Source organism: Protomyctophum parallelum (assembly GCF_964188405.1).
Source record: "Protomyctophum parallelum genome assembly, chromosome: 4".
NCBI lineage: Eukaryota > Metazoa > Chordata > Actinopteri > Myctophiformes > Myctophidae > Protomyctophum > Protomyctophum parallelum.
Window position 1 is genome coordinate 22,949,648 of NC_139700.1, and position 27,137 is coordinate 22,976,784.

Here is a 27,137-nt window from a genome sequence, read left to right on the forward strand (position 1 = left end):
TCTTTCTAGCCATGAGGAAACTAATGTACTGTCTATCTGGATGAAAGGACAACTCAGGAAAAGAATATGGTCATGAGCAAAGTTCCTGTCGTTACATGGTATGGGAATGGCACACACACACACACACACACACACACACACACACACACACACACACACACACACACACACACACACACACACACACACACACACACACAAATCCTCTGTGTTAAAGACATAAACGGATGACATAAATAGATAAATGAACAATGAGGACTTTACTGTGTAAGAGAAAAGAGGTGCACAGTTGAAACTTGAAATTCTTGGAATGTCAGTGCTGCATAGCTAGCCCCTTAAATACTATGCACAATCATTAAAACAATTGAAAATGTTGCTGAATGTCACAGAGTGGACGAATAGGCTGTATATGCATATTGGTAGATTAAACAATCTCACAAAAAATGAAAACCAAAACTATGGTTTATCTACAAGAATTATAAGGCTGAGAATAAGGACCTGCTAACCTTACCATATCCCCCAAAAGTATATTGATGGAAGTACATAAATCAGAGGATACAGTACTGCTACAGATGATCCAGTACTGCTACACTGTTCCCTGAGTAACCACCTCCACTGTTCTCAATTCAGAATTCAACTAAAACCTCTATTGATATAATGTATCATCACTTCCCTACAAAACCGTCATTTGAAATGTCTTACATCTGTCGGGGGCCCCATCATGGTCAACTTTCAAATTGACTGTGTGGTTGTTACAATTTAAAAAGTATACAAATACATCAACAAAATATCTTAAAATGATATCCAGGTAACAGTAAATTATACTGCGAGCTGGTTCTAGCTGTCCAAGAAACAGTTGCAGCTGCCCATTTGAAATTTTAACATTTACAGCTGGTGAGGACGAAAAAAGTGTGCAGGTCGACGGTTGACTGCTCCTGAGATTCTATGGAGGTTTGCATGCAAGTGAAAAAAATAAAAATCTAGAAGCGTGACCTACCCTTTCAAAACAAGGGGGTATAGTGGTGTTTGGAACAATATCAAATCATCATCTATCAATGACAGTGTATCAGAGAGTGTGACTGCTGGACTGTTTCAGATAAAGATACCGTCTGTCAGAACATACTGTAGAGTGTAACGGTTAATAGGCACCTCTCAAAGGTCTGAGGTCATGGAGGTGTGGTCACTGTATTACTGAGAGGTCATATTAAGATCACCAGGCTAACAATCTCCTACATTGGTGCCTTTCATTCATTTTAATTCAACCTACCTAGTCAAATTACAACCTTCAAAATAAGAAAGGAATCAGTGTTTTTTGTTAGTGTTTTTGCATTGTTACTCCCACCCTTTGTTCAAGTATAGATAAGGGAAAAATAAACAGGAATCCCAAGCCATTCATTTACTAGTGTTTATGCGTTCTAATGTTTGGCTGAGGGTTATATTAAGTAATTGCTGTGGGATGACTGAGCAAACCAATAGCTGTGCAATCTGAGGTGCAGCCCACTGGGGGGGCCCTCGGATACAAGAACATGACTGAATGTGAAGGAGTTCCATTGGCCATATTCAGACCGCAGCCATCTTGCTACCTAGGTGATACTTCCCATAGACAGCCCATTCATCCAAACAGAAGTCCCATCTAATTATATTAAACGATGTCAAAATCACCAACATTGCAGCTCAGGGAAAGCTTGAATTATCCTCTTTCTGTGTGTTTGTTTCATAAAAATCCACCGTAGACATTTTATGAGCTACTTCCTGTCAAGAAATTCCTTGCATGTGATTTTTTGAGTGGTGCAACCACTCCAAGGAACAGCAATGTCCGTGTTAACCACCTATGTGTGTGACTATGAGTAGCAGTAGGGGCAAAAGTGGCGCTGTTGTGCCAGAAACAGAGAGAGAGAGATAGTGCTGCACTGTTGCCTGCTAATGAGAGACAGAGGGAGAGAGAGAGGGGGCAGGGGGAGAGGGAGAGGGGAGTTGCAACACTCAGTTCACACGGGTGTGATTTTGTTTTGTGTTGGGAGTTTGGAAGCGCTCGTTGAATATCACTCAATGGCCCATGTACATTTGTATGTGCACATTCAAAACAGGTGGTACACCTGTTTTGAATATGCACATACAAATTTACAGATTGAAAGAGGATAATTCAAGCTTTCCCTACAGCTGCAATGTTGGTGATTTTGATGTTGTTTAATATAATTAGAGAGGACTTTTCTGTTTGGATGAATGGGCTGTCTATGGGAAGTAGCACCTAGGTATCACCTTGCTGGCAAGATGGCTGCGGTCTGAATATGGCCAATGGCAGGTAGACATTTTAGAGACACAGCCTAGAAATGGGACCCCCTTCCCTCTCCTTCTCCTCACTGGAGGTGGGGTAGCCGAGGTGTCCTGTATCGTCATGTCTTTCAGAGCACTACACAGCTTATTACAAAAACACAACAAATAAATACAAAATAAAAAGTGTCTTTTAGAAAAAACAACAAACTGATTGCCGCATCTTTGACTAAGCAGTCCAACAGGTCAATTGTGAGGTCGGATGTTTATAAGGTGTCAACACCTTGAGGCAGGGTTTTATAGAGACCAGCGCATCTCCTCAAAGTCCAAGTCCTCACCCAGGTTGGCGTCCGTCTCCAGGAGGCTCATGATCACAGCCATGGCAGCTTCGTCGTTGGTGAGGCTACCAAGACCAGAACCCACCATGCCGTCAAAATCCATCTGAGAGCTCTCCCCTGAAAAGGGAGGGGAGAAGACAAAAAAGTGAGGAATGTAGAACCAACCACAAAATGGTTCATAATAATACATATAACTTACATAACATTAGACTCATAGCATAGAAATTGCCCAAGTAATTTGACACTTCTGCCAAACTTTACTCTCCTAAAACTGCTGCTTCATTGTGCCTTATTAGTGTGGTTGCCAGAGGCAACCAGGATATAGTAATTGCCCAACTTTATTTCATATAAACTTTTTAGGCTCCCTGTGACATCATCATGATAATTGTACTGTACTTGCAATTTCCAAGAATTGCGCCTTTCTAGTTGCCTATGTCCTCAGCCTATCAGAATGCTTGTTACAATGGTACATTCCAAAATGCCTTAAGCAGAAAGTGCCTTTAAGTCAACTTTTTGACTTGGGCAGAAATTATTTGTTTATGTAACAAGCATCTTATAGGCTGACAACATTGGCAATAAGGCAGGACGAATCAGCAGTGTTAGGAAAGTAGAGTTAGGCAGAAATATTATTTCCTACAAGCTGCCATTAAAAGGCAGATAAACGAAACTTAGGCAAAATGTGCATTTCTTTCTCATGATTGCCTAGTCACCTAGATTGCCTAGGTAGAAAGTGATTTTGTATTCCTTCTCGTGTCATTTATGCTATGATGCTAATGATAATGTACTCTTCATCATGCGAAGAACAGTGAAAATAGCTGATCAATTAAAGCTCACAATGTTGTTAGCTTGTAGATCTGCTATATTCTGTAATTTTTTTAATGTATTATTATTATTAGTCTATCATGTCTAAAATAGGGATGGCCGGTTGAAAGTGATTCAAATTCACATCTCCATATGTAGCATATAAAGCAAAAAGGAACATTCCTATAAACATTCCATCATCTGTCATAAATTAATTCCAGAATCACCCAACAATGTTCCAGCAGATTTCAATTTGATCACAGATAGAATTATATTGAAATATGATGCTTATCTAGATTGAATGTTTCATTTTAACTACAGTTTTACTGCCAGAGGAATGTGTCCCCCAGATGTGAACTTGAGGCTAATAAAATATCTAAACTGAGACTAGACAGCTGTTTCTCAAACACATTAAGAGAGGGACTAAAAGAGCAGAGATTATATCTCTCTTTTCCTTTTCAGATGAAAAGCCCATTGGATTCAAAGGTTTTGGTGTCAATTCTTTACAAAATAATATACACAACGTGCATTGGTGGCGAGATCCTTTGTGCCCTGAGGCTACACTGTCCTACCACGACACTAAGCTTTTTCAAGTGGATGGAGGGAGGGTACCCATGAGTGTTTCTCCTCCAGAGAATGGCACACCCTGGGACTCATCTTCTGAATTTGATGTTGCTGGCATTTCCACATCCGTCGACTCCCCATTTGGCACCTAGAGACCAAAAACAAGGACAAATTAATTACAGTACGCCCACGGACATGTACACACAATAAACATTCAAAAGACTTACATTGTTACTAGCTTGACTGTGAGCTACTGGGGACTTATCCTGCAGTAGACTGAATGGGCTGGCATTGCCACTCGAAGGAGACGAGTTCATCCTAAAGCAGACAGACAACAGACTGAATGAGTAAAACCTAAATAATGAACCCTAAATATACAGTGGGAGGGTTTGGCTTCCTCAACAGTGCAGAGAGACTGCAATTAAATTCAAATGCCTCATATCCATCTTCCAAAGTAGGCTACAATGTCAGAATAAGAGGCATGTTCACAGAGGAGATTGTGTGCACGTGTGCACATCTTGTACCTGTATTTAGGACACGTGCTGGACATCAAGGATGACACACAAATGAATAGTCTAATCAGTAGGCTGGAGTGAAGTCCATCTTTAATGGCACAACATTTTGACCTTATACTGTAGGTCGTTGTGGAAGAAAATATATGGTTGCTCTAGAGGCCTTCCACACGAGAACGGCTCGGGCTGTTACCCGTTCAAGTTTGAAAACGGGATTAAAGTTTTGAGTGTCCACATTGCGGTTATGTTAATTATGCATGTAGTCCAGACGAGAGCGGTAGAGCTCCGGACACCCAGAGAAAGCTGTGTGTAGTGTAGGCTATATATTATGCACGGCCTGTAAAATGCATATATATGTGGCATTGTGGCATAATCATTCAGTAGACATGGGCATACTCAACTGTAGCTGATGTTTTTCTTTCTTTTCATTACAAATCATTACAAATGTAATGATTTTACATAGGCTTACTAATATTCTCATATATCCTCTTCTGCCAGAAGTAGGCTACAAAGTAATGTATACATAAGCATGAGATTTGCAGGTCTTAAAGCTCACAAGGGGCGGCATGATGCATTGTGAACTTTAATATGAGTGACTTTGGAGATTGAATATATATATTGTGCGCAGGAATGTCAGATAATTGCTCGTTAATAGATGGATTGATTCCAATTTACAATTACAATTTAGGCATTTAGCAGACGCTCTTAATCCAGAGCGACTTACAATAATCAAGAACAAAAGCATGGGAATACACCACAAAAGCATTTATCATAAAACATGCGTAAGCTAAGAAAGTAACAGTGGAATATCTATATTATGAGACTATACATATAAACATATAAACTATATATATATAAGTAACAGTGGAATATCTATATTATGAGACTATACATATAAACTATATATATATACTACTATGCTATACATATGTACTATGGCGTGCTATGACTATATACAATGCAATTATAGTGCCGTCTACATAACATGCTATAAGTCTGTATCAGATGCTATCTAAGTCTACAGAAATGCTATCTAAGGGGGTAGGGTAAGTGCTATGGGCCATGATTCCACCTGCTGCCTGCACATCGCTAAACATTGCACATAGGCTATACAAAAGTATGAAAAAGAGGAATTAGAAACTGTGAAAACAACTGTGAATATGGACAGTAAACCCACCCAAGAAGACGAAGCACTTTGACGAGGTCCATGCGTGCTGTGTGCAGTGTGCACTGCGCAGTCAGACCTGCATGCCTGAGAGGTAGGCTACTGACAGACAACGCGGTGGCTGTGCTGCCTATCTTTATACTATAGCCTGGCTATATACTAATTTATTCTACACTACACCATTAGTAGGCTAACAATAATGTAGATCATCCGTTTTTTTCTTGTCTTTCCAGATTGGTAATCACCATAATTTATATCTGTTCTCCAAAAATAGCTCATCTACAAGCTCACTGCATGGCTGCAGATCGGCTATTTTCGGAGAAGAGATTTATAGACATTATATTATTAAGCTTTAAACCAGTGTGCGGATGTTTTTACCTTCTTCTCCAGAATAAGAGCCATGTTGTCAGTCAACAACAGTGTTAAGTGTTCAGGAATAGTGCTTGCGGAACAAGGATGTTACAAAGAAAAAGCAAACGGAAAATGGAAAAACACCATTTCAGCCTCTCTCTCTCTCTCTCTCACCTGTTGTAGTCCAACAGCTCGTTGGCAATCTGGGTCCCTATGCTTCCAGCATAAATCATGGTACCGGGGGTGGCAGAGACTCCTGGAATAATTGGTAGAAGCTTTTTGCCATCCTCTACAATAAAATAAAATAGTTCTAATTTAGTCTTTCTAAGACAACAACGCTGAAGAAATATACATTTTCCACTTAAACAGTTGAACTAACCATCACAGGTCTTGCTTGGTTTCTCAAGCTTGATTCCCGACTGGCTTGTTAGAATGTGGTCATGCCTTTGCATAGAATGGAAGAAATAATATGTGGTGAGCTGAATAATACACATTTATCACACACCAGGTATATTATGATTGTGTATACAGTATAATAATATTGTTCATGCACAGAGGCGAAGAAGAGGAGAAGGTGAAGAAAATGTTGAAAAATGCTTGTACTCACGATATGACTGTATTAGTTGACACAATGTATTCTACTTCTTTGGTCCAGGGATTTACAAAACTAAACCACTGACTTTGCAGAGTGACAAAAGAGCTATTTTTCATTTTGAACTTATAGCAGTTTGTTTCAATTCTTTCTTTACTCCGTAGCACTGAAGGAAAGAAAAGAGTCCTAAGTTAGAAAATGGAACCAACAAACATATGCTCCAGTATTTTCCATGTGTTATGCTGTACTGAAATCTAATGTAGAACAAAGTTTATATCCAATCACAATGATTTTATAATCACCATGATAATCTTGATTCAATGCTCTGCCCAAATACAGTTTGCAAGACCATTGATGTAAAATATTTATCTTATACTGTTTGGCAAGAGTAAGTCATGATAAGAACACTATTGATAGATCAGAAGCAAGAAAACAATGGATGTGAGATGAGATCTATGAACACTGGCACTTACTTACCTTTTCGATGACTATCAGCTAAGTGTGGTAAATCATCTTGATGGAAGTACTCATAGCATGATGTCCCAAGTAGTTCCTGGGGAAGATATCCTAGAATGGTTGTCGCTCTGGTAGTAAGAAGGACATATAAGACCACATATCTTAATTGATTTCTGTTGGACTGAATTCACAACAGTAATCCAAGAACCAAGCTATTTTGTTGAACTTTGCATTTGGTCCACTGAGGGTTCACATTTACAGTATTTATGTATCTATGATAGTAGGTGAATCCAATAATTAATTACTTCATCATGTAACTCATTACGAACCCCACAATAACTATCCTATCAACAAACACCTGCTTTTTTGGATAATCACAGTATTCATTTAGCATAATATCCTTTTTTCTGTAGCATTCACAGACACTAATACCGTAGGTCAAATTACATTATTCTCATCAGCACAAAGACACATCAAACAGGCTTATATGAATTTAGACTAGTGATGCACCGAATATTCGGCCGCAGAAAATATTCGGCAGAAAATGGCTAAAAATGCATTTTCGGCCTATTCGGTTTCGGCCCGAATAGGCAGAAAATATATCACTGAATAGTGTATGCAATTAATGCATTCAAAAGAGCTGAATACATGTTTTATGGACCCATAATAGTGATTATTATTTAAGTTAAGTTTTGCCATAACCATTTATTTTGCCATAAATCAGGTAGCTTTAAGGTACGGCCATGACAGCAATGGTAGGAAAAAATATATATAATATTAATCATATTCGGAAATTCGGTATTCGTTTTTCGGCCAACTGTTTCCTATATTCGGTATTCGGTTTCGGCCAAGAAATTCACTTTCGGTGCATCCCTAATTTAGACCTGTTCAAATGATGCTTTCACAAAGAAATAATGATTCTGTGGACAAGATGACAAATTTGTGATTCAAATATGACGAATCAAACAGGGACAGGATCATATGCTGATGAGATGATGCAACATGAAAGCAATGCACGATTGACATGATATGGAACCCACTGAGCATTTCTTTAGTCAAATAGACGTCTAATATATATCTAAATGGCTGTCTAATTAGACAACTATTGCTCAGTGGGAAGCTATTAAAAAAAATCTGCACTGGGTATATTTCTAGTGCTCCTCTACTCTGTAACACACTTACCTTAGACCTAGCAGAGGTAGAGAGAGAGAGAGAGAGAGAGAGAGAGAGAGAGAGAGAGAGAGAGAGACACACACACAGACAGACAGACAGACAGACAGACAGACAGACAGACAGACAGACAGACAGACAGACAGACAGACAGCACAATGGAAAATGTAAGATGTTAAATAAGGAAGAAGCACAAGATGACCGCTACCTTTGATCAACAAAGGTGAACTTGCCATCCATGGCACAGCGCGTGATGAATTCTGTGGGTTTAACCCGGACCTCCCCATTGATCTGAGGGGAGGAGTGGGAATGGACACGGCCCACTGCCACCAAGCAGCTGAAATGGGAGCTGTCCTTTTCCGGGTCGCCCTCGCCTTCTGTCCCCAGTTGGCTGGTGGGCCAGCTGCGCATGTAGCCCGTACAGTGGACTGTGCAATACTTCTGAGACTCTGCACAAACATGGACACAGATTACACCAATGCTAATTCACGTGCAATGATCAATCCAATTCATAATTTACAATTGTTATCAGAGTTGTAAAATAATTATGTCAAATCAACTGACAATTATTCCAATCCAACAGTGCAAATTGCAATGGTGGGCTCCAATGTGAATTGGATGGATACGTTCTCTTCCCTACCTTTCTTTTTTGAAGTGCCAGCTGTAAATTCCTTGTCCTCGACTTTGACAGTGATCTTGTTGTACTTCATGCGGCAGAAAAAGGAGCGTCGTGCACCGGAACACAGACGTGATGCTGAGACTGGGAGGTCAGCCTGCACCGCAAGACCAGCTACGGACAACAACATGGTGCTAATTACACAATTGTTTATTTTTTATCATGAACACAGACCAGCTGGGAACAAGATACCAGTGTTAAAACATGAACCACACACACACACACACACACACACACACACACACACGCCTTACTTTTAGCATCTATTAGCCGTTCGCGAGGGAATAACTCAGAAGCTGAAAGCTGCTCCTTTACTTTGCCCATATCCTTAGGGTGAATGTAATCAAATAGACTCTGTCCAATCAGCTCCGACTGTAGAAAGAAAAAGAAAATCTATACATTCTAAGCAAATTCCATGCTCTTCCTAAGAAATGAGTCGTCATCAATTTTTGACCTGAAGCAATTCCAGGTCAAAGCATATATTTTTTGTATAACCCAAGATAATGGACCCCAAAGATACAGTTTTACGAAAAGTAGAAGCTGTACCTGACTGTAGTTCAGTATCTTTGTGATGGTCTCTGAGACAAAGACTATTTTTCCACGATCACAGCCTACCACAAACAGGAAGCCATCTGCAGCCTGGAGCGCCAAAATAAAAAAACAGGTTATTTAAACTTAATGTAAGTACGTTTTGGTTTGTGTTTTCTTTTTTTTGTGTGCAAATCGGTACACATTGCCTCAGGAATCATGTGATGAAGATGTATCAGAGAGAACTTTTCAGATTCCATTCCGATTGGCTACGACTGGCTTCCAAAGATTGCGGGCCCTGGTTAGGCAGACCTGCACTCTGAGGAGTTCACATCAAGTTTTTGTCAAGGCTTTACAATTTATTTTTATTAGACCAGGCACACTGACAAACACACTCCCTATGTTTAAATTAGGCTGCTCTGGACGGGTGCTACACCAGGACGAGCACATCACCAACAAGCGTCTGTACGGGGCATTACCAAGTGTAACAGAGAAGATAGCAGTAAGGAGGATGAGCTGGCCACTGCCACCGACACCAAGAACTCCCGGACAAAAAGCTTGTACTGTGGGAACCAACACACAGGCATTGATCGAGAGGACGTCGTCCCACACCGACCTACGTGGACGTACTAAAGAAAGATGCTGGTGCAGAAAGCACAAATGACCTGGACAGATGTATGGAGAACCGAGATGACTGGAGACGCCGATGGAGGGCTCGTCTGAGGACGACGTAGAGAGAGCTCTTCACAGCACTACTGCTTTTTGTGTTGCTGGGCTTGCTTTATTTGTAAAAGAAATGTTCTTGCACATGTGCTGCCCAAAGAATGTGTAAGGAAACATTCCCTCCTTACTGGTCTACCGGCATGCACACTTAAGGCTCTCCAATTGATCCAAAATGCCACAGCTCGCTTGGTCTTCAACCAGCAATTAGCCCTTCACTAAGTCCCTCCCCAAGTTCCCAACCCATCCTTGTCGAATAGGCACGTTAGCAGCGAAGAAATTTGGATTGGCAATGGACAATCGCTTTTTGGGGTGGGATTTAGTGAAGGGCTAATTGGCTCCCGGTCGCTGCCCGCACAAAGTACAAAACTGCTGGCATTCAAAGCAACCAAAGGTATGAGGTATGGCACCACCATATCTTGCAAGTCTGATCGAACCCTACAAACCCTCCCGCGCGCTCAGATCAGCCAATGCAGGGAAGCTGGAAGTACCTTCACTAGTACTGTGGAAGTACCTGTAGCACGCCATAGCACTTGCCCTAGACGACCTTACAGGCGTATGTAAACTGGCTCAACTTATGTAACTTAGTTAGCATTTTATGTGTAGACATACCACTATATAGTATATACAGTATGCATAGTTTCATTATATAGAAATTCCACTGTTCTTAGCTTACGTATGATTAATTTTTATGTATATGATGTATTACGTTTACATTGTGTTTTTTGTTCTTGCTTATACTGTAAATTGCTCTGGATTAATGCCTAAATTGTAAATTGTTTTAAGATATAATAATGGATAATGGAATGGATTTCATGTACTAAGTGGGGTAGAAACATAAATTTCAAGGAAACCTGCTATGCAGTTTCAAAGCTAAATAAACACAGTAATGTAGGTAGTAAAGCTTAATGAGTATTATGCATAACACGGTTAGGTTGTTCTAGTGGAGGCCATGGCCAGATAATGACTAATGAGCTTAAAATGTCTTGCACTTGACCTTGGAGAAACAGACCTCAGTTGTTAGAAAGAAACACCCTGAGCATGGTTTAAGATTATTTAAAAAGGGGTACCTATGTAATAAACCAATTTTTTTAATCATGTATTAAAATAATAATAATAATAATAATGGATTTTATTTATAACGCACTTTATATTCGTGAGAATCTCAAAGTGCTACAGCAAATGAATAAAATCAAAAGAAACAACACACCATTAAAAACATCTAAAAGAACAGGAACATTTAAAACATAAGGGCAAGGCTATAAAATGCTTTGCTAAAAAGGAAAGTTTTTAGTCTCTTAAAAGTGTCGACCGACTGTGGGGCTCTCAGGTGGGCAGGGAGAGCGTTCCACAGTTCGGGGGCGACCGAGCAGAAGGCCCGGTCACCCATGGTGCGTAAGTTTGTCTTTATGGGTTTGAGGAGGTTGGTGTTTGATGAGCGGAGGGAGCGGGTTGAGGATTGAAGGGTGACAAGTTCCTTGAGGTAGAGGGGGGGCGTTGCCGTGGATGCACTGGTGGGTTAGCAGGGAAATCTTATATTCAGTCCGGAATGAGTTGGGGAGCCAGTGGAGTGAGCGGAGGATGGGTGTGATGTGCTCGTATTTACGCACTCTCATCAGGATCCTAGCAGCGCTGTTCTGAATGTATTAGAGCCTTTGAAGGCTCTTGCTAGGGATCCTGTTGAGAAGTGCGTTGCAGTAGTCCAACCTGGAGGAGACAAAGGTGTGGACCAACTTTTCAGCATCAGGTAGAGACAGTGAGGGTGGGACGGAGTTTGGCTATGTTTTTTAGATGGAAGAATGATGTTTTGCAGAGGTGTTTGATGTGGGCCTCATAGTTGAGGTGGGGGTCCATTTTAACACCCAGGTTTGTGACAACAGATGAGAGTGGAATGTCCTGGCCAGAGAAGGTGTTATGGGGGATGATTGAACCTGGTGTGGGGTGCCGATGAGAATGGCTTCAGTTTTGGAGCAGTTTAGTTGCTGGAAGTTGTGTTTCATCCACGCCTTTATCTCCTCCAGGCAGATGGTGAGTGTGGATGAAGGTGATGAAGATGGTGACGGGGAGGACAGTGGGGCAGCAGAGCGGGGAGGGGTAGGGTCCAGTTTTATGTACAGTTGTGTGTCATCAGCATAGCAATGGAAGGATAATCCATGCCTGCTGATGACACGGCCGAGGGGAAGCAGGTACAGAGTGAACAGGGTGGGGCCAAGCACAGAGCCCTGGGGGACACCACAGGTGACAGGCTGAAAATGAAAGTTTGGCACCAGATGGCCGCCACTGCTATGCCCTAGTATAGAGATAATGTGTACCGATTTGAGTGATGTTCGGACAAACCCTGTAAGAGCAATATCATTTTTATGATGATTGTTTAGCAAAAATCCTTGTGGTGCTATAACAGGCCGTTGTGAAAAATGGGACAGAGGTTCTGCTCTGGTCGGCTGGAGGTTAGCTGCTTACAGACGGACACAAGGACACATACACACACGGAGGGACCTGACAGGGGCGAAAATATAGTCTCGGCCACGCCTTCGAGCTTGCGGATCATCTGTGTTATGTTCGCATTTACATGCATTTACCTTAAGGACGAGGTGTTTGAGTTCCTCATCAGGAAGGAATGATGGCTTGTAGTTTGCTTCAGTAAAAGAGCCAGTGGAACCTGAAGAACAGGGACAATTTCAGGATACATTTACAAGATAAGACACTGCATGCAATAAAGAAATTCACTCTAAATCAGTAAATAAGGGAATGTAGGGTCTGAAATGAACCATTTAGCTGACCAGCCTGCCAGTCTGGTAGATTAATTCTACCCGCCAAACTTCTTTTTTTGCAGAACGAAAATATATAAGTATATACTGTACACAGCATGTTTGTGTTGTATATCATATATATTTATCTGCATTATAACATATTATGGTGGTGAATAAATGTAGTGGGGAGAGCATAGTGGAAAGTGAGCTTTGAAATTCAAATACATTAAACACTATATAGAAAATATATTTATCAACGAAAGGGTCACATTTGTTCCGTGGTGCTCGGGTGCTGTCAATTTGAGCCCCTGGATGAAAGAGTTACCTTTAAGAGATTTGAGGTGCTGCACAGCCATTCTGAGCACAGTGAGTTTGTCTAGCTTTCGTGACATGGGGTTACAGGTGGGGATCATGGCAGACAGCTCATCAATCAGATTGTTCATCTTGTCCCTTCGACGCTTCTCAATCTGACTGTGGGGCTCCCTGCAAAAGGTATCAGATGAGTAATGAGAGCTTATTAGGATGATACTCAATCTGACTGTGGGGCTCCCTGCAAAAGGTATCAGATGAGTAATGAGAGCTTATTAGGATACATACTAAATCTGACTGTGGGTCTCCCTGCAAAAGGTATCAGATGAGTAATGAGAGCTTATCAGGATACATACATAATTTTCTGCATGTATGCCGCAGGTCAAGAGGTCATACAAACTGTAGCATGCATATAATTTCTGAGAATCTAAATATAGTATAGTAGTAGTCAGATATAGTAGTCTGTCAGAGACATTGTAGATGTGGCAGTGGGCATGTCTCCAGCTTGGCTGGGCATTCCAACAAACCGAATGGGCTCTATGTCATAGTAACCTCGCGTCACCAGGCTTTCCACCTCGGAGGAAAGCCTGGTCTGTGTTACAACATTTCCATGTAAACCGGTCTGGCGCGGATGATATCGTTACGTCATGTTGTAGTCATTGCTTTGTAGTCATCAGGCAGGAACCATCATCTGGAACTTCCTTTTCCTCAAATGAAGAACAATAAAAGCTCTCGTAGCCTGCAGCTTTTATTGAGAGAAATCGGTTTGAGGGAAAAGGAAGTTCCAGATTGATGGTTCCTGCCTGATGACTACAAAACAATGACTACAACATGGCGTAGCGATATCATCCGCGCCAGACCGATCATAAACCAGAAAAGGAATGCTGCCCAGGCTAATGCCATAGTTATAAAGGATAGAGGGTGAGCTGCCCCGCCCCCTGCCATTCATTTCAATGTAAGTTGCTCAGTGGCGTTTTGATGCACCCGGAAGAACGGTCTACTTCCGCATTTTTTTAATTTGGACACCAAACTTGTGTCCAAAATGTGGACACAAGTGCTCAATGTTAAAACTCCGCTGCATAGGGTTTACTCGTGATAAATGCACAGGCCTGCCTGCAGTCCCAGCTCTGACCAGTAGGGCCGAGTGCTTCAACATTGGCCAGCCCTTCTGGAGGCTTTCTCTATGCACATAACATTTTGGAAAGAACTTGGGCCCCTTCCCTACTTCCTGTGTGTACAAATGGAACCAAAAGGCAAGGGTCAATTTGGTTCCATTGGTACACTCGAGTTCTTGGGGTGCTTGAAAATAAAATGTTTGAGAACCACTGCACACTAAATGGAACAAAGCCTTAACTAGAAGAAGTGCCCCTCGGGGCACAGGTCTCCACCAGGATTGATATTTGGATCAAATCTGAAGGACTAATATAAAGAAAGTTTTGCACATAAGTTGGCCTCCTGGTGGCGCTCCAAAAGGTAGAATTGACCAGACTGTAAGCATACCAAGTTTTACGGTGCAGTTACTGTATATGTAAAGATGCAACTTGGCCTGTTATAGCGCCACCATGAGAAAATGTTAAGTGACATTTCTTCCGCAGCCTAGTGGGAATATGGGTTGCGCCATTTTGTACAAAACGGGCCACTCCTGAAAACGTTGAAGCCAATCTTAGCCAATCAGGATGGAATATGAGAAATCAAACAGACCCGTCTTGATCACAACCGTGATGTAAGCGCCCCCTCCAGAGATACTGCCGGGTCCTACTTTTGTGTTGCTTTTGTGTCCACATAGAGTTGTATTGTGTCCCTCCGTCGGACTAAATCTGAGACGAAAACAACCACGAAAGTCTAATTTTACCGCTTTCCTTGCAACAAAAGCTACTAGTCTCCCAAACCTCCAAATCTGGCTGTGACAGGCCGTCTGCCCTACACTGACTAAATTCAACATACTCAACCCGGCACACATTCTAAATATGCCCCCGAAATATTGTACTGAGCAAATTATCAATAATAATGATAATAATAGTCTTTATTGTCTCCACATCATATATTTTCTTTGTCATGGACACTTGTACAGAACATTAACTTGAGTTGAAAGCATTAAGATTTTTAAAGCTCAGCACAAGACCCACTTCTACAACATTGCTTTTAATTGATCTATTAGTTGTTTTTATTTTAGTTTTTGTTATTCATGTCCTCACTGTAATGCATTACTGTCATTGCCTTGCTTTTCTTTTATTCTCCATTGTTCTGTAAAGCACTTTGAGCTGCATTTCATGTCATGAAAGGTGCTATACAAATAAAGTTTTATTATTATTATTATTATTAAGACCCATTTTAACCCACAATGGCTTCCTTTCTGAAAAAGAAACGTTATTGTAAAAAGATTCACGTGTTTAGATACCGGTATTCTATTTACAATGAGAAGCGGACGGGAGCTGGTGCCACTTGGACCCGGACATAACGTAGGACTACAAAATGACGTTGGACTTAAATACAGAATAGAGATCATGTGTACATATTTGTGGAGGAGTATTAAAAAAAATGTGTTTTGCATAAGTCGGCTTCCTGGTGACGCTAAAAAGAGCAGATGTGAAAAATACAGGACAATGGTTTACCTTGGGTGCAAAATTTCACGGAAATCACACAATGTGTTCATGATTTGTGACATTTTGTTCCAAACGGAGCAGTCCTGTGAACTTTGGAACCCAATCTTAGCCAAACAGGAATAGGATGGAGTTTGAAAAAGATTAACTGTCCACAGACGGACGGACGGACAGAGTGCAAAAAAAAAAAAAAAAACTCTCTCCTCATGCCTTCGGCCTGGTGGAGAGTGACAATTAGTATCATCGGTAACACCTGTACAGGAAGTAGGGAAATGGCCCGAGGTAGGAAGAGTTATTCTGTGTGCATAGAGCCCAAGAGGCGAATAGCAAGAGTTGCGATCTTTGGTTTATTTCCCGTATCTGTGTAAAGTGGGTGGACACATTATTAGCAGACGGGAAGAATGTTGAAGTCTATTCATTTCCAATGGGAGAGTGAACATGAACACAGCGTATGAACCATTCCTTAGCTCCATGGTCACTGAACTAAATATTGGACCCAATCACCACAAGGCACACAATACTTCCAAGATATTCATACTAAAATCAGGAGAAAATCTACTTTGTTATCGACCTTTCTTCATCCCAGCAACAAACTCTTGCGAGATTTGACAGGAGTCCGGAAGACTCTCTCTGTCCATCTGCAGTCTGACGGACGACACATAGAGGGCTCTGGCCCCATATTTAAGATGTTACAACGTGAAATTATGGACATATTTCACGTTGACATATTAAGTCCCCCCCCAGGATGCAGAACTTGGAGGAATAACATCATGTGGCAGCCATGGACTCTTAATGTTTGTTTAGAGCCTTATTAAAAAAACGTTTGCATGGTGGCACAGTCGGTAGTGCTGTTGCCTCACAGCTAGAAGGTCCTGGGTTCGATTCCCGCTGGGGACGCTGTGGGCACTGGGGGCGTGTTCTCTCCTCCGCGTCATCAGTGTCCATACCCGAGGCAGGGTTGGTGAAAGGGCCTTTCTGTGTGTTCTCCCCGTGTCCCCTAGGGTAGGTAGGTACCCTCACAAAAAACATAAAGTAATCCTGGTCTCTAAACAACCTCCCCCTGGCCAGCCAGGGCGCCTGATGGAGGAGAAAGGAACTGTCTGGAATAACATGTTCCTTCCACGCACTACGTCCAACCGGGAAACCCCCCCCCCCCCCCCCCGTCAGGTGAAAAGAAGCAGCTTGGACTCCTCATGCATAGAAGGAAGCATGAGGTCAGTCCGCTTCCTCCCCCAGGTTGGCAGAGGAAGTGTAGCACCCAGAATTACATTAGATAATTGACACTGGGTGAAAAATGGGTTGCAAAATTGTGGGATAAATAAATATAAAAATAAATAAATAAATAAACGTTTGCCAGCCAAGTCTATGGACTTTAATATTTGTTTAGGTCAGTTATAATGTAATTTGTTTGCAAGACTTTAATGTTTGTTAAACAATTTTTTTTAATGGAATTCTTGATTAAAAGAATATATATATATATACACACCGGTATATCTTCATATTTCGATTTCGAGATTGATGCATGGATGGATGCAGGAAACAAAAATATGTAGGAAAATACACAGTATATATGTTTTAAATTAATTTTCACTGGAGAGGACATTTAAAAATAGAAAATATACCTGAAGCATTTAATCTTTACATGTTGGTCCTCGTCGTCTGACCTGCAAGATTGGTCATCTTCCATATCTGTGTCAAGAATGGAAGACCTGGGAGAAAAGTGACAATGAAAATTAATAGGATAGTCATAGAATGTATTTTTCAATTACATCAATTCAAGGCTGCTGATTACCAGCTTTCATTAGGTTAACAAACACTTAGAAACCACAACTAAGCTTACTGGTTATCAATGCTACCCTTGCGCTTCCTTGGCATCTCCATGCTTGAGGTTATGCCAGCGGCTGAGGTTGGGATCATCAGGTTGAACAGAGAGACAGAGTCGCTTTGGTTTTCCACCACCAGCATATCTTCTGGAGAATGCAGAAAAAAAGCAGGTTGCAAGTAGCAGTGAGGATTAATGCAGAAATAATACTAATACAAATCACTCATACTAGTGCATTTCCTTCAAGTGATTTATTTTAATGAAAGATATTTATATACGATTTTAAACACAAATCAAAACAGTCACAATACAGAGCAATACAAGCATCTGCTTCAATACAGATGGACTGCATGATTCAAGTATGAAATCAACGCTGCTCTGTGACATGAATAGAAATGCTGAGCAAGCCCAGTTGACCTGGATTTTGGATCAAGGTGGCAAGGAGAAAGATCTACCGGTAAGTGATTTTTAAAGTGTTTGGTTAGCTAGGAGGAACAGTGACCAAGGTGACAGATCTGCATTTTTAATCTATGGTAAAGAGATATCAGTAAATAAGGTTATATTGTGGTCATGTTTCAGTGACTACTATGAAGCTCATACAGTAGAGCAGAGGTTCAAGTGGTGGCGTGTGGTCCACTGGTGGTCTATGAATGTATTGCATGTGGTCCCAGGCCATGACATTTTGGGTTGTTTTGGAGAAAGCTGTATTTGTGTGATATGAGAACAGTGGAATTAAGGATCAGGCAGAATTACCAGAGCTCACGATAAAGTATTAGTATTAAATGTTTTGCAACTATGTTGCGATTTGAGAGGTTTTTTCCACACTGACATACCTGAAGAAAGTACGGGGCTAGGTTAGAGCCAGAAAATGATGAGACTCTGTCCCTGTCTACCACTATATCCAAGAATAGACAGACTGTGCAGCAGTGTGCAACTCAAGAATTTTTTAATCTTTGCCCATATCCACACTCAACACAAAACTAAATATTTTATTCTGGATGGTAGTGCCTGGCTCACAAACAAATTGTTTGGAAACCCTTGCATTAGAGTGATCTGTAAGGAAAAACATATAAGAGCAACTCTTCCTCAGGTGACTGAAAATGTCAATGCTAAGATGTGATCAGAGTGCAAGAACTGTATCTGGATCTAGATGCTCACACATGTTACTGATTGTTCTCTCATGAGACGTCTTTCCAAATTATATCCATTAATCACTCCCACTTGTCCCCAAGCTTTCTCCACTCATATTACCAATGACCCAGGGCAGTGTACTCCTATGAAGTATGAAAGGCTTTGATGTCACAGATAAACAGTCATTTTGAGAATTGTTTGTCTTTTAATCATATTATGTTTCTTAATATTGACCTGTTGGCTTACATAACTGCATAAGTAGCAGATTTTCAGCCAGACTGCCATTGTAAATGGTATACATCATTAATAAAGGTACTGGGTCAGTGTGAAGGCTGAATAACTGAACATTTGTCTCTTGTGACATGTAAACATACAAAGAGAAAAAACTCACTCTTGCCACTGTGAGCGACCCAGTACCTTTATGAATGATATTGATCTAAGAGGATAGCCCACCACCACGGAAGTCAGTCCACGGTGGCAACAAGAAAAGTTATTTAAATGCTATACATCAACATCTTTAAACAGTGTGACATATTTGGATACTCTATTGTGTATATGATTAGGGGTAGACACACACATTCAACATGAAACAATATGTCGTAAAACAGTAACATCACAATAATGGGCCCAGCTGTATAAAACAGCACAAAACAGCCATAAAACAACCCACAAGCCAGGGTGCCACTTGGACAAAAATATACAAGATAATACATTAAAGGTTTTATGACATTCATTTTCATTTCTTTTTCTTTTTTCTTTTAGGTTTTATGACCTCAATTACACCCAAAAAACCTGAACTTTGAACATTCAGTGGATTTTCTGTGGTCTGAAGTTTTCTTTGGGGTTTGGAAGCCTTTTGAGCTACAATGAAAACAGGCAACACAGCAGTGACATCTGCTGGCAAATCCCATTGACATATATGGGATTTACATCACTTACTGCCGGCAAATCAGAGCACCTGTTTGAGCCAGAAAACCCCAGATCACAGAAAATCTACTGAATGTTAAAAGTGATTTTTGGGTGCAATTGAGATTAGAAAAGAAGGTCAGTAGACCGAAAGCTTGCAAAAAAATAAACCGATTGTGCGCAGATTGAGTGTGCGGAGCTTCCCTTTATTTTCCCTCATATTCCTTTTGTGGCTCCAGCACCTCCCTAAAGTTTTTTTCAGCAGATGAGCGGTGGTCCCTCTTCTATTTTTGTCAGATTAGAAAACCTAAAAAGAATAAGAACAATTCCAAAACCTTTTTTTTAATGTCACAATCCCTTTAAGGGAAGAATTTAAAATGAAAATGTTTAATTTAGTTTTTTTGTCAGTTTTTTGTAACAAAGTTTAGATTTCATATAGTAATACAAAAAAAAGTCAACTTCCTGTTGATTTTTTTTTTGAAGATCCATTTCCAGATCCACGGATCTAGTCCGGTTTGGTGACGTTCTATTTATTGTCAGAATTAGCTTTGTTTGTGTTCATTTACAGGCTAAAAGAGAGCCCCCAAAGCCTCTTCACAGTACAATGGATGTCAATGAGGAGCATATTTTGAATTATCAACTTCTAATCAATGGAGCAATTCATTTTTTTTCTTTCCCACCTTGAAGTTACATCATGGCAAGGTAACTTAGTCTTACACAACCCAAACCTCTACCAAATCTTTTAATCTTCATGCATGAAACTCATGCATGAAGCCATTCAATGTTTTTCTTTTCAAAATACTTTTATTTAAATATTCAATGACAGAAATCCCAGGGCTAGGCAAATAATTAAAAGACTATGCTGCTGAACACCCCACACCCCAACCAGACAAAAGAAAAAACATTCTCATATCCCAACTTGATAATTAAGCCAATTCCACGTTCCCTTTCCTCTCTACAAGTGCTCCATCTCTGCTAACCCACACAATAGGTAATTGGGAGGATGAAGATAGCCACAATGCTCCTCCGATAGTCGGGCCGTCAAGCCAACCATCTTCTTTTCACCTGACAGTGAAGAGCCCCACCAGGGGGGCAGCCACAATGTTTTTAATATACAATAAAATAAAAAATATAAACAAGTAAATACAAATCTTGGTGGTTTCTGCACATAACCAGCATACTAGTCATTTGACATACATTTTATATAACTGTCACAGATCTAAACATGAACATAAGAGGTATTTACTATTTAGTGCAGTTAAAGCATGCCATTAACTGCACTAAATACAGTGTCAATATGTGAGAATATTTTGTCAGATTTATATCAGATTAGAAGAATGATAACAATTTTAAAGTAGTAGTAGTGTAGTAGTAATAGGCTAATAGTAGTAGTAGTATTTCTTATTATTTCTACAGACAGGCCTGCTGAATAGGTGCTGAGCCTATTTCACTTATTCACAAATGTTCCCCAACTTTATTCGCAAATGCACACATGTAATTTTAAATGCAGCTGCATTGGGTAGCTTCAAGCTTGCACTGAATCATGTCACCCAAGTGAAGTTGAACTTGTAAACACAATTTGCGAGTTGCCACACAAGTGAGATTAGGCAGTTTGTTGTGGTTGGATTGGATAATTCCAAAAGAACGAATGTTATGTTTCCTCTAGGCCCATTATAAATATTACAATAAGCTCATTATTATGGTTCTTAACCGCAGCACCATACCTTCAGTTAATAAACTATAGTTTGATTATTAGCATATATATATATATATATATATATATATGCTAATAATCAAACATATATATATATATAGTATATATATATATATAGTAAAACACTGCAGCAAACTATTGGTTAAATAATAACCAAAATGTGTGTATTAACAAAAACACGCATACTAGTAAACATAATAAATAAGTAGGTCATTTAAACTCACCCAACAACATTCCCCACATTGACTTCATAATAATAAAGGCTCGTCGTCCAGCAGAACAAGGCCTACTGTTAAAAAGTACAACTGATACATCGCAGTACGATGGTGTCGCTCATCAAAAAGAACAGAGCACTAAGCTCAGCGTCGCGATTCGACGTGTTGTTGTTACCTTATTCGATTTGTTGTTTTTGGCGAGTGACACTGACACTATCTTTGCGCAATGCTAAGCTAACGTTAGCTCTAAGCTCGAGCTGTGGCGTGTGTGTGTGTGTGTGTGTGTGTGTGTGGGGGGGGGTATTTATTTACGTCCAAGCTCTTAATGCTTCAATAATAACACCACTCGTCTGTTAGACATAACACACACACACACACACACACACACACACACACACACACACACTCACGACCCCAAGAAGCCATGTGCCGAACGCACCGTGCTGGTCTTCAGACATCAAGGGTGGTCGGTCTACTCTTCATCACCGCCATGGATCAGATCACCAGAAGGAAGGAAGGAACGAGCAAGTTTGCTCTACTGATCTACTGACCCACTTTTGAGAAGCGCAAAGTTGTGCCAGCCGCGGCGATGCTGTGCTGCGCCTGTGTGTGCAACACACGCACAGCTTAAAGGATCTCCTCTCCTCCGTGGCGCCCATCTCTGCTTCGATCACATTACCTGCTTATTATTACCATTATTAAAGAGTTGTTGTGCGGCGCTCAACAACTCACCTGCTGCCCGCTCGTCCGTCAGTCCGTCACCGTCGCCGGCCGCTACATTCCTCGCCGACATTGCTGGAGGAGCCAGTGTGTGACTATAATGTTCACCAGGAGGATTCCTGGATGGGACCAAATTGGCTAGAAAACAAATGCGAGGAGACGTTCGCCTAACATTACATTACCGGGATATTTGCGTTAATTGGCTAGCTAATGGGGGGGCATACGTGAGCCAGTGTGTGGACTGGGACTACTACGTCCATTGTTGTGTGTTGGGGGTGGGGGGGACGTGACTAATCGGAGAAGGTTTGTGCCGTGCTAAACGCGGAAGATGGCACGCAGACTCCCTCTGCCGTCCATATCATATAACTATGTTACTACCATCATGGAATCAGCATTCAGCAGCACCGAAGGCAACCTTTTACTAATAACCCAAGCTTTTAGCTTCAAAACCGCTACAAAGCTGCAATTCGAAACATGGCCCCTGTAAAAAAGTTAAAGTCCCCCTCCCCTTGTTTCGCTTTCTTTTTTAAACTGTGTATATGATGATTTATTTTGTTGCATACAACTTACAAGTGTGTAGAGTGTGTAGAGTAGACTATAGCCTACCTTTGATGACGGTCCCAAATACATTATTACGAGGCCTGTTTAGCTTTTGCTGTGTTGTCAACGCCATATTGTGAAGGAGTCTGTGCTTTTTCTAGGATCTGGTCAGAATCTTTATTAAAAACTTTATTGTCAGATTTACAGGCATAAACAGTCGGTGATTCTTTTTTTTTGTGCAACTGTTTTTGTTATTTCCAGAAGAGAGAGAGGGAAGAAGAAGATGGGGAGCCAGGGGAAGATAAATAGATCAATAAAAACAACGTCTACAAATGTACACATAGTCGGCTACCTGCAGGTAAAACATAGGACATACGGTATGTATATGATGATGTATGATATGTGCTATCGACGTTATTGTGAGAATAATAACACGGGACATTTCTGTTCCTTGGAGTGGCTGCACCACTAAAAAATCTGCGCATTGTAATATATAGTATTAATGTGCAGAGTGTCAGTGCATGTCGACCACTATAGTCAACATAAAGTAACTGTCACTGTTATAATCCACAGGTCCGTAGGTCGATGAGGAAGAGCAAAAGTCCATGTCCAGCTTGATGACAGTCGTTGTAGGCGTATGATGAACCGTTTGTCGCTGGGGACCTGGTATAGTGCCTGATGATGCTCTGAGCTTTGACTACACACTTCTTGTACAGTAGCTGGAGCGCGGGAAGTTCACCTTATGCACTTGCACTCTTTCTCTGACATTGTCCATACCAGGCCGTAGCACAGCCTGATCTAGAAGTGATTGGACTTGTTGTTGCCTAATAGCATTTTGGATTGATTCTACGCTATAACTAAAAAACATTGCATGGATGCACCTGGGACGTATCCTCAGTGATGTATCCCAAGGTCATCAGGGTTTCGGGTCTCTCGAACATCATACCCCTCACTCAGGTGACCCAGCCAGGGTGATCAAGTCCCGATTTACGTCCCAGTAGGCAGTAGCTACACTCGATCAGTCCCATTAGGGAAAAACCAGGGCCACACAAACCGTTGCTCCGGAACTACTCCACCAGTACTGGGAGAACCAGAGTCTGGCATGTGGAAGGACTAGGCTCTGTGGGTTGGCTCCTGTCCGGGCCCCTCCTACGTCTCACCAGGTCCACTCCTGCTCTCACCAGGCCCAGGACCTGTGCGTTGCACCAGACTCCCAGCACCAGGCACTTCATTCAGGAGTGGTGGATTATTATATGTTCCTATTCCATTTGTAGCACATTCTAATAGTGTGTAGTTTGGCTTTAATACTATTCATGGTTGGGTGTCTTTTTCAGATGCAGTGGGCTGACTGTGAATGTTCTGAGAGAAAAGTGGAATGGCTGATGTCAGTGATGAGTAATCTGCAGTGCTGATGCTAATGATGAGCTGTATAAGTACATGTAAGTTAACAACCCAGACCCAGTGTACAGACATGTACAGACCCAGTGAGCGACAGAGCTAGGAGTTGTGACCCACTCTTGTTAGTTGGCTGAACAAGACACAAGCCTTGTACAGCAGTTTGATGACAGCCGTGGTCTCAGACCTTGCTCTTCCTTGAACCTGTGGACTAATGACTATAACAGGGACAAAGGACTTGACATTTTTTATTTGCTCTACCTCATGGACCTACTTGTGGATTATACCAGTGTCAGCCTATTATGTAGAACATTTTATACCTTTTCTCAGGTTTACGTGTAAATGTTTTACTTTGTTTCTTTTTCTTGATCTCCTTTCCCCCTTGCCCGCCACTCTCTTCTTCCCCTTCTTTTCTATGGATTTTTTTTACCCACTCTTTTACTTTGTAAATCTGTGATGTGACAATAAAGCTGATTCTGACAAGTTGAACATTGTCAGAAACATGCATATGTCACTCACTACTCCATTTTAAACACTAGATGGTAGCCAAGGCTTCAGAAACAGTAGGATAAGATAAGCAGTGGCTTATACACTGTTTATTACTGCTTGGACACTGTTTAATAGGTGCATATTTATACAGTATCTGGAAGAGATGTTTTTGAGCAGCTTTTATGAGTACCGATTTTGTGGAATTCGTTCGTATAAGTTTAATTTGCGATAAAAATTGTTAAGTGGACTTGTGCAACACTTGGTCTAATCCTTAAACTGCGCCAGTTGTGTGTGTGTGTGTGTGTGTGTGTGTGTGTGTGTGTGTGTGTGTGTGTGTGTGTGTGTGTGTGTGTGTGTGTACTGTGTGTGTGTGTGTGTGTGTGTGTGTGTGTGTGTGTGTGTGTGTGTGTGTGTGTGTGTGTGTGTGCGTGCGTGTGTGCGTGCGTGCATGCGTGTGCACCTGCTTATACTTGAACGTGAATGGGGGGGCAGCCGATGTGTGCAGAGTTTGTGTGTTATTATATCCACGCGATATCTCATGCAAACTGAAGTTTAAACTTGATAAAGTGGTCTCCACCAGGGCAGGTCAGGTTGTGGCCTGCTGGTGGCGATATAATAGGCCAATGTGAAAAGGGTGCCATTTCTTCTTACGCCTTGGATCGCAATTGGATGATTTTAGGCATTTTGTTCCAAAAATGTGTTTTGCAAAAATCCACCTGTTGGTGGTGCTATATAGTATAGTAGGAAAGCCTGTGAAAGAATTCACGTAAATTGCACGCTGCGTTCATGATTTGAGGCTTTTTGTTCAAAACGGGCCAATCCTGCAAACTTTGAAAGCCAATGTTAGCCAATTAGGATGCAATATAAAATAGGTGCCGGAGATTAGCTGTACACAGACGGATGGACGGACACGCGGACTCACACACACACACACACACACACACACACACACACACACACACACACACACACACAGACGGACGGACGGACGTGCAAAACATACTCTCTCCCCATGCCTTCCGCCTGGTGGAGACAACAATTAGTGCTTGTGTATAATATACATATGGGTATTTGATATTTATTCATAATAAGATTTACCAATATCCAAGACTTTGTGTTGCAAGGACTATTGCAATTTTAAGTAATCTGATCAATAGCATTAACATGAATGCTCCCAAAAGCAAGTTCATACATTTTACATGCACATTCTGTATGCAGGGTAATGTTAGCAGATATGCTGCCTTATGAGCTCCATTGGTACAGAAATAAAGAAAGCCAGTCCCTGTTAATTTCCTGTTACTATAGGTCAGTGGTTTTCAACCAGTGGTCCGAGGACCACCAGTGGTCCTTAAGGGGGTTCCAGGTGGTCCACATCAGCTAAAAAATGACCAAATGTTAACCAAATGGACTATTATTAGATATTGAACCCGTAAAATGACGGGTCCATTTGGTTTCATTTCACGCTCTCAAAAGTTAAATTATTGTTAAACATCTGCAATACTTAATTTACAAGAAGTCTACACAATTAGAGATGTAGAAGAATTGTTATTTTTGATCAACGTTTGCCTGTTATCTCTCTATAGCCTATGAGAGTAAATCTCAATATCTGGTATGCTTTGCTGGGTGTTTTATTGTATTTGTATATGTGTGTATTGTCCTGAATGTGTGCATTGACCTGAGCAAAACTAATTTCCCTTGTGGATAATAAATACATCAATCTAATCTGGATTTCTCAAACCACTGCATGTTTGATGATCTGCCTGGCCATGAAGATGATGGTTTTCCCACACTAATAATTAAAAATGGAAAAATGTAGTTAGGGAAATTTTCCAACACTATTTCATTGATTGATTGATTGATTGATTGAATACTTCATTAGCAGTTTGCATGCAAGCACAGGGAAGTACAGCCAGTACAATAGGATTTGTTTCCATTGGGGTCCTTTTGTACTCAATTTATTGAAAACATTGAATGATAGACAAATATACAATACTATTCAATAATAGAAATGATAGTTGTGATAAGATTATACAATATGCAGTGCTATGTGAGCAGTTAGGATTCACTAACTTGTCTAACTATAGGAATTGGAGCCATTGTTGCCAGTGTGCAGAGGCGGCTAATGAATGTGAGCATGCACCTGGAACTTGATGGCTGTGTCTGGGGTTTCACCTGCTTGCATGTAACACCACAGCAATCCAGCTCCCTCCCTTCTCTCTTCAATGCGACTTGTTGAGCTCGTCAATATTTAATAATTCATCATCTGGGCTGGTTTCAGATTAACCTAACCGGTTGTAGGGGTGGTGCTGCTGGAGAGATGATGAGGGTTAAACTAAGGGGCTGGGCTCTGGATCGCAAGTCCCCCATAGATGCCTCACCAAGAATAGAGGAGCTATGAGATG

At 41.1% G+C, this 27,137-nt stretch overlaps 1 protein-coding gene across 7 annotated transcripts; it reads right to left on the reverse strand.

Annotated features, from left to right (window-relative positions):
- Positions 1-2,157: 2,157 nt before the first annotated feature.
- bmal2 (basic helix-loop-helix ARNT like 2) lies at positions 2,158-22,558 on the reverse strand. 7 transcript variants are annotated; one of them, XM_083763721.1, is made up of 16 exons: positions 22,324-22,558; positions 17,644-17,773; positions 17,426-17,512; positions 13,220-13,377; positions 12,724-12,803; positions 9,443-9,535; positions 9,151-9,268; positions 8,861-9,010; positions 8,429-8,669; positions 7,072-7,178; positions 6,610-6,760; positions 6,382-6,446; positions 6,177-6,258; positions 4,202-4,292; positions 4,023-4,122; positions 2,158-2,726 (listed from the first exon to the last, which is right to left on the reverse strand). In XM_083763721.1, exons 1-16 carry the CDS (start codon positions 22,382-22,384, stop codon positions 2,569-2,571), a joined length of 1,872 nt encoding a protein of 623 aa, XP_083619847.1. In that variant the 5' UTR covers positions 22,385-22,558; the 3' UTR covers positions 2,158-2,568. The 7 variants fall into 7 exon arrangements, with proteins under 7 accessions (XP_083619847.1, XP_083619845.1, XP_083619848.1 ...); XM_083763719.1 differs by having other exon boundaries at positions 2,159-2,726; positions 6,177-6,291; XM_083763722.1 differs by lacking the exon at positions 22,324-22,558 and adding an exon at positions 22,031-22,284 and having other exon boundaries at positions 2,159-2,726; positions 6,177-6,291.
- Positions 22,559-27,137: the final 4,579 nt, after the last annotated feature.

Excerpts from the sequence above, each read along its gene's own strand:
- bmal2 (XM_083763719.1), bottom strand. The coding sequence starts at position 22,384 with ATGTCGGCGAGGAATGTAGCGGCCGGCGACGGTGACGGACTGACGGAC. Across the intron at positions 9,269-9,442 it reads AGATACTGAACTACAGTCAG|TCGGAGCTGATTGGACAGAG; the intron begins GTACAGCTTCTA and ends TTCTTTCTACAG. Across the intron at positions 6,447-6,609 it reads TCAACTAATACAGTCATATC|GCATGACCACATTCTAACAA; the intron begins GTGAGTACAAGC and ends TTCTATGCAAAG.